The sequence below is a fragment of the Littorina saxatilis genome, linkage group LG10, assembly GCF_037325665.1.
Source record: "Littorina saxatilis isolate snail1 linkage group LG10, US_GU_Lsax_2.0, whole genome shotgun sequence".
NCBI classification, from domain to species: Eukaryota; Metazoa; Mollusca; class Gastropoda; order Littorinimorpha; family Littorinidae; genus Littorina; species Littorina saxatilis.
Window position 1 is genome coordinate 43486799 of NC_090254.1, and position 10795 is coordinate 43497593.

A 10795-nucleotide genomic window follows, 5' to 3' on the forward strand; every position below is an offset into this window, starting at 1 on the left:
GGGGGGGGGGGGGGGGGTAGCCGAATTAGCATCGATCATGTTGTAGAGGTGTTGTTATTTTCTGTCCTGCATAATGCAGTGAAGAATGAGAAGTAATGATTTTAAAGGAGGTTGAGTGCGGAAGTTGAATGCGGAACGGTTGTGAAGTATCAGTGTTGTTTTCAGTTCACTCCAGAGAAAAGCTGTAAGAATTGTGGAACATGCACTGTACCAAAACAGATAGACAGCTAACGTTCCCAAAACCAATATCGAGAACAAATAATGATTAAACGCAGTCATGAAACATTAAATTATTAACAAAACTAAACATTCACTACAACTTTGACGTGGCAGAGTATGAAATGAGCTGACAGACAAATGATAATCAGCACTTCAATGTAACCTAACTAGTCAGCATTTAGAGTGACAAATGAACAATAATATCCCCAATGACACCACATATGACGTCATTTTTATACAGTGACGTCATTTTCATACAATGACGCCAGTTGTCATACAACGACGTCATTTTGAACAAGGACGCCATTGTTCATACACACGACTTCATTTTGATGCTATGACGTCAGTTTCACACGACTTTAGTATTTATACATTACAATGACGTCATTCTACAGGATGAGCGTGACGTGGAATGGAAGTTTGCGCGTACAGAGTTGTGGATGACGTTCATAGAGCCTGGTACACCCGTGCCTCCCCCATTCAACGTGATTCCCAGCCCTCGTAACATCTTCAGGGCGGGTCTGTGGCTTTGTCGCCGCACAGACCTTAAGTTCTTCTTGCCGCACGAGGGGAAGGAGGTCAAGTATGCAGCAGTGCAGGTAAGGGTTTGTGGTTCAAACCTCTCTGTTTCCCCCCATCCCCTTTGTTTTTTTCTGTAAAGATAAATTCCGGAAATAACTCTGTCGGTTTTTTTAGTTGTTTTGGAAGATCGAGTTGCTTTTCCTTATTCTTCTTTGATTTTCCATAGAAACACTGAGGCAAGCTACACGTGACATTATAGGCTTGCCTTGGTGTACCTATGGAAGGAAGGGAACGCTACTAACCACAAACGGGGAAAAAACATGACAGAGTTATTTCTGAACATCGTCTATCTATTCTGACCCTGTGCAAGCGAGAGTTTAAGATTCAATCCTTTCTGTTTTCTTCGCCTCTTTGGTATTTCTTTAATTCTTGAGTCAGGTGAGAATTAAGTTATCGTCTTCCTCATACCTTACTCTTGTTCCTTTTCTATGGCAACTGTGTGATAGCTCTGATTCGATTGCCATTGTGCACATACATGATTTTCCTGACCTTGAACGTGATTCTCTCTCTGTACCCCCCTCCTCCTCCTCCTCCTCCTCCTCCTCCCTCTTTCGTATTCTCTTTTCATAGTGTACTCATTTCTTCTCCTTCTTTATGGTTGGCGGGTGTTGACTGCGGGTTATGCCTTATTGCGTTGGGGTAATGTACCGGGCATGTACTGTAGACATATAACCTTTGATCACACAGAGGTACCTGCGATGAAAGGACACCCTTAAAACAAGCCAAAAGAGAAGAGAACAAGAGAACAATTCATTATTCCGCCATATAGCATAAAAGCCATTGGTGTTTGTCTTGGTGTGAATATAGCAATCATACACTCCTAGATCCTTGCATATATATATGACTAGAATGAATACCCGCTTCGCCGGGTACCCAGCTTCGCCGGAAAGAAGTAGAGCCGAATGATACCCGGCTTCGCCGGGAATTAGTAGAGCCGAATAGTAGAGGAAGAAGTAGAGGAATACGCGGCTTCGCCGGGATGAAAGCGTTGTGGATAGTGACCTTCTACAAATAGTAACGGGAATATCCGGCTTCGTCGGGATGAAAGCGTTGTGGACAGTGACCTTCTAAAAATAGTAACGGGAATATGGATTGACGCCACACGAAGGAAGGGAGATAAACGCAAAACACTGGAGAAGATAAGGAAGAGTTACTGGGAATGGATCTGGGAAGATGAACAGAAAAACCAAAATCGGTTCAGCGCTGCGCGCTGAGAGCACGTGTTGAAAATTCTCATCGACCAGGTTGTGTCCGGGGTCTACCTGATTATGTCCACCAAATTTGAAGCAGATCCATCGAGAACTTTGGCCGTGCATCGCGAACACACACACACGCACACACACACACACACACACACACACACACACACACACACACACACACACACACACACACACACAGAAAGACAGACACAAGTCGTATATATATATAGATACAATAATATATATATATATACATATACAAAATTAAGCCAAACGTGGGTCTGCATTGCGGATGGCTTGTCATGACAGGTTTAGTTTGGCCATATAGTGTAAATAGACCAAGGGACAACATGACGTATACTTTCTTGGGAGGTGTCCTCTCATCGCAGGAGCCTTTTATCGTAGGTATCCCTGTTTGCACCGGACAGGTACGCTGGTAATAGGCTTGGGTATTAAAGGCTTTTTACTTTTGTCATTTCATTAGTAGAAATGGGAAGGATTTTACAGTGTGCCCTATTCTATGGTATTTCGTAATGGCAGATTTAGACATATATGTGTGTGGTTTGAGGAAACTATAATAAAGACATTTAAAGCACCATTGCGGTAGTTCGATATTCGTTTTCAAAATGTGCAGTGATATATGAACGTAATGGCAACTACTTAAGTAGTAAACGGAAAAAAACGACATTGTAAAGAGTATGCCATACTGAGGCTGAATTGTTTTCTTGGTTTATAATTGGTGCTCTTTTCAATGTTTGAAGTACAACAGATTCTTTTCAATTGTGTTCAGAGCCCGCATGCCCTCTCCATATATGTCCTTTTCTCACTCTTTTCTGATCTGCTTCTTTCACTCTATCTCTCAAGTTTCTTGTTTTTTCTCCTCTTTCCCCTTCTCTTCTTCATTCAGTCGATATCATCTGAAATGAACTGATATGTAACTTTGTTTCGAAATTATGTGAATTTTTGTAATATGTGACCCTCCACAAGGGAATTAGTCGCATGTCACCTTTGCATGATTTTCATATAATTACATTTTCCTAAAGAGTTGTTTATGCTCTATCCAGTGGTGAAAACCGTTTTAGAAAAGAGCTATAAGTTTGAGTTATAAGCCTTTGACTAAGGTGACCGTCACACTGTTACCAGACACTCCCCGGACTTATATTTAAGCCTAGCGCAGAACCGCGCGAGGTGACATGCGACTCATTTCGTGGTGGAGGGTCACATATATTTAATGCCATATTTTACCATTAATTTGTCCACCCATCCCACTATACCTAATATTGTTTACAGTTGCTACAGTTTTGTCAGTCTAATATGTGATTCATAGTCTATACCTCTCATGATTTTTATGACTGTGAAAAAATCCTTTTTTCTAAACCCAGTTCCGTTGTTTGAGTTGGAATTTTCTCCCTTTGCTTTTGTCAGACCGGAAGCATGGATTTCTCTGACCCCGAAAACCGCAGTGTGGCTTCCGTCTCCATAGATGGCAAACGCACGCGCCAGGTGGGAGTCACGAGATGTCTTTTTTGTTATCTTTGTTTCAATTGGTCCTTTTCTCTGCGTCTTTTTGATGACATTTTCCGAAGTTGCACTTAAGGGCTCTGTCGTAGTTCTATTTTTTGGCAACAAGTTTTTCTTGAACTACAATTCGGACTTTCAAACGAGCTCAGTGAATGTGCTGAATTAGTGAAGTCTATGTTTTGGGCATGCATGGGGCGCACATTGAAATCTTCGGGTGTTTTGTTTGTGGCATGACACGCAAGATGTTTTAACTTCTTCCGAGTTTTTTCCGTATTTATTTTTGGTACGACAGTTATATTTATATATAGACAGGTTTATGTTTGCTCTGAATTTTCTGATCACACAGTCTTTTGCGAAAATGAGTGACTCTTGGTTGTAAAAAAAAAAGTACGAATTTTTGGCTCACGTAAGTGTAGCCTATGCGATGCTAACTTTTGTCTGTCTGTGCGTGCGTGCGTGTGTGCGTGCGTATGTATGTATGTCTGTGGTAGAAACTTTAACATTTGACTGAACACCGAAATACTAATTTTACCTGGTTATTATTCAAGCAACAGCTTCAAAATATTGAAGCAATGATCAACATTTCGTCGGCACGTATGTAGTTAAAGTGTGTATCCAAAGAAAACGGGTGGTTGGGGTGGGTTTTTTTTCGGGGGGGGGGGGGGGGGGGGTAAAAACAGTTGACTGGTTTGTGTCGTGTGTGGTATGTAGACCAGGTCAGGGGTCAAGGTTAGGTCAGATCGCGTGAAGGATTGTGGTATAGATACAGTTATCACCGAGCTGCAGTTCGCCGATTCGGAGAAGACGATTTCACATTGTTCGGTTTCGTAGCTCCAGAAAAATAGACAAAGAAGATACCAAAGGAGATTTCCTACAGGTTAATCTGCACAGCGTGTTTCCAGTGTCTGGGCGAGGAAGCGCTGTCGAAAGCGCAGTGTCGATCTGGCCATCTGGCAGTCGTGTCCCCGTAAGTAGGCTACAGACAGACAGATCTAGATCTAGTGTCTCGCACTCTTGCACCGTGTCACCTATGCTTACTGTGTGTGTGTGTGTATGTGTGACGGAGTGATTGAGTTTGTGTTACTGTTTGTCGATTTCTTACGTGAGCTTTGAAGGCTTCGCCTCTTGTTTTTATGTCGTTCTTTGTTTCTCTTTTATTGTTTTGTGTGCAGTAGTCTTTATTTCTTGATACAAATTCAAAGTTTGTTTTGTCTGTTAAGCATTATGATTTTGAGTATGCCTAAGGCTATGTTGTTGCTTTAATCAAACAGAATATTGTTTACGTCAACCATTTATTACTTCTTAATTTTTTTTTCTTATTCAGAACCGTGCATTTCGTTCTTCGTTCTTTGTTATTAAAATTTTGTTCGGAAAAATGTGTCTAATTGGTATATTTTTGTATCTGAGAACCAAACAACAACAAAAACAACAACACCAATTACAAAAAAAGAACACCAAGACTAACTGTACTCACATCGTTACATCATTGTCTCTTGTTAAGAAACGAAACACCAGATGAGAATAATAATAATAATAATAATAACGGGCATTTATAAAGCGCCTTATCAGAAGTTCAAAGCGCGTGACAACAATACATGTATACAAAAATCATACAATCACTGTCAGATTCAAACAACACATCATGCACATCTCACATCCCCAGACTCTATACTAAGGAACTATCCGTAGTGTTGTTGGAACAAGTGAGTTTTCAAATTGGACTTAAAAGATGAAATGGATGGAGAGTGACGTAATTGAAAGGGGAGTGAATTCCATAACTGAGGTCCATAGTACGAAAACGTGCGGAAGCCATGAGCCTTGCGTTTAAAGCGACCTTGACGGAGAAGTCGAGCATCATCAGAAGAACGAAGGGAGTGTAGAGGGAGTGTAGAGGGAGACCATTTCAGAAAGATAGGCAGGTGCCGATTCAGAGAAGAACAGAACAGATAAGAAAAACACCCAATAACAGAAACACAATATAAGAAAAACACCAGATAAAAACAAAAAAAAGATAAGAAAGAAAAATATAAGAAGAAAAACACAAACACACCAGACAAGAAGGACGCCAGATAAGGAAACACCAAATAAGAAAGAAGCCAGATAAGGAAAACATCAAATAAGAAAAACGCTAGATAAGAAAAACACCAGATAAGAAAGACGCCAGCTAAGAAATATGTTCATTAGCGGGAGTTAATTGCTGGAAGAGCCTTTAATTACAGCTTAATTCTTATTCTACTCTTTCCTGCTGTTTGATTTTAAACTTTGACCCTTTCTCGCATTTTGATCTCTTTGCAATTTTCTCGTCTGCTGCAATGTTGCCCAATGTCTGATGCTCGTTCTAATGTGATGGTTGATTCTATTAGCTATATACAATTGCCTTAATGATATATGCCTATTCTGTTATATGATTAACTTAATAAGATACTTTTGTTTTCTTATTTGCTTCAATATTCAATACAATAATTATGTCTAGTCGCGTATCTTATTAGGTTCAGGAGATAATCTATTCTTCTTTTTTAGATAATACAATGAAATATTCCATCGATTCTCTAATTTTATGTACGTAATAAGATATGTTTTCACTCTTATTTGATTGGCTTAATAAGATATTTGTGTACTCTTAATTGATATTCTGTTACAGCAGTGTGAATTTGTGTTCCCATAACTTTGCGCTCTTTGCAATTGAAATAAATACGCTTAGCTGCAGAGATCTCCGAGGACATTATCGGCCTTCTGTAGTTTGTTGATTAATTTCTGGGACAACAACTCATCTGTGTTACCAAGTTGGTACCTGTCATCTTGAGATGTCTTCTAAACGCAGAGAGAAACTTGTTTACAGTGTTGTTTATCTGCGACACCTTATTTCTCTAAGTTTAAACTTAAAGCAAAACAGTTCGACAAGGGAATGTAACGAACAGTAAACGTGGACAGTCGGTGGTGTCAAATTAAATTTCCCTTACACCTGAGAACCTCTGCTCCTGGTGTTTTTCCAAAAAAGACTGATAAATTTCTTTAAAAGTTACTTTTCAAAAAAACAATCATCTCAGTATTTTATTTAGTGGAATGGTAAATAGTCTTGCTGAATTTCAGTTTCGATTTTAAGGTGTAGAAGTTGATGCTAGATATTGGTGTTTTAAACTTTTCTTATTATCATTGGGAAAAAAATGTTCAAAGATTCAAACTTTACACAGACTTGCTAACTTTAAGTCTCCATTTTAAACTTTAATGGTTGGGGCCTAAGATAGCTGTTTTGTAAAGATTTTTCTTCAATTAAAAAAACAACAACAAACAAAAAGCCTTCCAGAAAAGAATACAGATGGTTTTCAAATTCGATTTTAAGCTAAAAGTTGTTTTGGCAGCAGAATGAATGTGTTTTAAACGAACACTTCATGTACGGAACGTCTGAAAAACACTACCCAGTCTTTAAGAAATTCAAACGGTATGCATATTGCTTTCTGCATATATTAATTTAAGCGAAAATTAATGTGTTTTAAATGAAGTCTTTATTCGCCTATGAGACGTGATGTGCATTTTGGGCCGTTCTAAAATTAAACATAACAATATTTAAAGCAATTATAAAAACACCAGTCTTTTGCAATTTTTTGCTGACTTTAAGTTTTGTTGAAGCTGGGGTGATTGTGGCAGAAATGAATGTGTTCTAGATGAATACTTCGTTCACGCGAGACGTGGAGTGATTGCACGTGGTCAAAAGCAAAAAGTATTTTTAGAAATTCTACGCTCAAAAAGTATGACAAAAGTTAATTTCGAAATTCAAAAGGTACACACACACATGTGATCACAGTACGTATTGATTTAAAGCTAAATTCATTGTTGCAAAAAATTGATGTGTTTTAAATGAAGTCTTCGTCTACATGGCATAATATGCATTTGGGGCAAACACACAACTAACACCCAGCCCTTTGGACACTTAGTAGGTACAACACATTTCTGGCTTTGATTTGTGTTTTGAAACTGAGGTGTCAGAATATGGATGTATTTTACACGAACACTTCGTCTACATGTAGAGAATTGTATACAATCTGAGATTTTGTTTTAAACAATTGAATAAATTTTTAAAAATCCGTCGGAAATTCAAAAGGTAGACTAATGTACTTGATGCATATTTGTTTCTTTTTAAGCTGAATTGAATTCAGTGTGGAAGAAAATTAATGTGTTTCAAATGAGGACTTTGTCTGCAGGACGTGATGTGTATTCTGTGTCGACGCTACGTTCGGGAAACTGAACGCAGGAAGATAGAAGGAGAGGATGGGGATAAAAGTGAGTACAGTCCCTTTGAAGACCATTTGCATAATTGAATGAATTATTTAAGACAGGGCTTTTGTCCTTTAGTGAGAGGATAATATTGCCAAAGGGAAAGAGAAAAACAAAGATCGAGAGACAGACAGACATAATAACAGACAAACAGACAGACAAGCAGACCGACCTTACAAACAGACAGGCAGGCCGACAGACAGATAGACAAACAAATAGGTAGACGGACAGACAGGCAGACGCACATACAGGCAGACGCACAGACAGACGAACAGATACGCAGACGGGCAGACAGACGGACGGGCAGGAAGGGGGGGGAGAGAGCGTGAGAGAGAGTTTACTTGTTAAAACAAACAAACAAAAACGCACACACAAAACAAAATATTCCTACGTTGAAAAGTAAACACACACACACACACACACACACACACACACACACACACACACACACACACACACACACACACACACACACACACACACACACACACACATACACACACACATTTTCTCTCTCTGTATCTTTTTGTCTCTGCCTCTCTCTCTGCCTATCTCTCTCTCTCCTCTCTCCCTCTCTCTCTCCCTTTCTCTCTCTCTCTCCGTCTCTCTCTCTCTCTCCCTCTCTTTCTCGCTCTCTCTCTCTATCTCTCTTTCTCTCTCTCTTTCTCTCTCTCTCTCTCACACACACTCACAGACTCTCTCATTGCTTGATCCCCACAGCATCGGCAGAGGAACAACTGAGACGCCTGTTGGAGCGGATGTCAGCCAAGCTAGAGAAGCGAGTGGACGAGGTGCAGACGTCAACAGCCAGGCTGCAGCGTGACGTCAAAGAGGTCCACAAGGACAGTTCACGCGTCTCCAGCCTGCAGGAGGAACAGATGGAGCTTGTCAGGTCCTTTGCTGACTCGCGGCACGTTGAGGTAAGCTTAATCAAATCCTGTATAGACATGAGTTAGATTTGAGGCGAGTTTCTGCAGATTTGCCCGGCAAATGTACCTTTTTTTTTAAGGAGAGGCCCAAAATATCCCTTTCAAATGCTCAATTTCAACAGCATTTGGCCTTCCAGCCCCCCCCCCCCCCCATCAAGCAAGCCCCTGGACCCTCCTTGCCTCATTTTGGAAGCCCAACTGATACGTTTTCTTGACCGGACGGTTTTTGTAAAGCTTATGCATTTCCGTACTGAAAGGCTGGCTACTACATCAACCCATCCCAAGTCCCTCAGGGAAGAGAGAGACTTACTTTCTGACTAACTGATCTTTGTTGTGCAAGGAAAAAGGGTTGTCTTCCACTCTCATACACTAGGTCAAGCCCGGCTGGATTATCCTCGTTGAAATGAAGAATTGTCATTACCATTGTCACTGTCACTGTCATTGTCATTGTCACTGTCATTGTCATTGCCATTGTCACTGTCATTGTGTTTTCATTGTCACTATCACTGTAATTGTCATTGTCATTGTAATTGCCATTGTCACTGTCATTGTCATTTTCATTGCCATTGTCATTGTCACTGTCATTGTAATTGGCATTGTCATTGTCACTGTCATTGTCACTGTCATAGTCACTGTCATTGTCATTGTCCCCAGCTGGATCGCTACGGACGAATGCTGGAGGAAAACAAGCTGGACATCCTGTCACGCATGGACGGCGAACGCTTGCAGATGGAACGCGTGCTCCAGCAGCGCATGTCGGACCTGCACGAGCAGATCTACAACGACCAGCAGAGCCTTATCAAACAGATGCAGCTGTCCCAGTTACCCCAGGACCCCCCACACACCTCCCCCAGGCCGCCTCCACCGCAACCCAAACCAGAACCAGCATCGTCGGCTTCTGCCTCCCGGTTTCCGAAACCCTGGCCGGCGCCGCCCGGAAGCGGGGTAGAGTCAAAGTTGCCGACTTCACCTTCTGCCTCGGGTTCCGGTTCAAGTCCTGGAAAAGAGAAATAAGATGTCGGGACGATTCTTTTGTGTGTGTGTTTTTTTGTTTTCTTTCTTGTTTTGTTGTTGTTGTTTTTGCTGAATGCAAACTGACGGATTATTTATTATCCTATTTTCTTGTGTGGTTTTTGGCTCACGTAAGTGTAGCCTATGCGATGCTAACTTTTGTCTGTCTGTGCGTTCGTGCGTGCGTATGTATGTATGTCTGTGGTAGAAACTTTAACATTTGACTGAAAACCGAAATACTAATTTTACCTGGTTATTATTCAAGCAACAGCTTCAAAGTATTGAAGCAATGATCAACATTTCTTCGGCACGTATGTAGTTAAAGTGTGTATCCAAAGAAAACGGGTGGTGGGGGGTTTTGGGGGGGTAAAGACAGGTGACTGGTTTGTGTCGTGTGTGGTATGTAGACCAGGTCAGGGGTCAAGGTTAGGTCAGATCGCGTGAAGGGTCACGGTTGTGGTATAGATACAGTTATCACCGAGCTGCATTTCGCCGATTCGGAGAAGACGACTCATGATTTCACATTATTCGGTTTCGTAGCTCCAGAAAAAACAGATAAAGAAGATACCAAAGGAGATTTCCTACAGGTTAATCTGCACAGTTTCCAGTGTCTGCGCGAGGAAGCGCTGTCGAAAGCGCAGTGTCGATCTGACCATCTGGCAGTCGTGTCCCCGTAAGTAGGCTACAGACAGACAGATCTAGTGTCTCGTACTCTTGCACCGTGTCACCTATGCTTACTGTGTGTGTGTATGTGTGACGGAGTGATTGAGTTTTTGTTACTGTTTGTCGATTTCTTACGTGAGCCTTGAAGGCTTCGGCTCTGGTTTTATCTTCTTTTTTATGTAATTGCTGATTATGTATCATATTCTTGTCTGAATTATTTTTCTTTGTATACTTTATGTCTTTTCTTTTGGTTTCTTTAATCTCTTTCTGTTTTGTTTGGTATACGTGCCGGAAGTGATGTTACAGAACACGTACACTGCCTGGACGTGTTACTTTGACCAATAAAGGTATGACAAACAGTGTGTTCTCATGCACTCTGTATTTGATGTATGTTCT

At 40.9% G+C, this 10795-nt stretch overlaps 1 protein-coding gene across 3 annotated transcripts in view; it reads left to right on the forward strand.

Moving 5' to 3' along the window:
- Positions 1 to 10795, forward strand: part of LOC138978888 (short transient receptor potential channel 7-like) — a 72290-nt gene that overhangs the window by 60253 nt on the left and 1242 nt on the right. For 2 of the 3 annotated variants that reach the window (XM_070351695.1, XM_070351696.1), the window contains exons 13-17: positions 615 to 818; positions 3429 to 3506; positions 7724 to 7802; positions 8517 to 8716; positions 9380 to 10795. The exon at positions 9380 to 10795 is cut by the window's right edge and continues 1242 nt beyond it. In XM_070351695.1, coding sequence (XP_070207796.1) covers positions 615 to 818; positions 3429 to 3506; positions 7724 to 7802; positions 8517 to 8716; positions 9380 to 9739 — 921 coding nt within the window. In that variant the 3' untranslated portion in view covers positions 9740 to 10795. The remainder of the gene's footprint in view (positions 1 to 614; positions 819 to 3428; positions 3507 to 7723; positions 7803 to 8516; positions 8717 to 9379) is intronic. The other variant, XM_070351697.1, reaches the window with a different exon arrangement.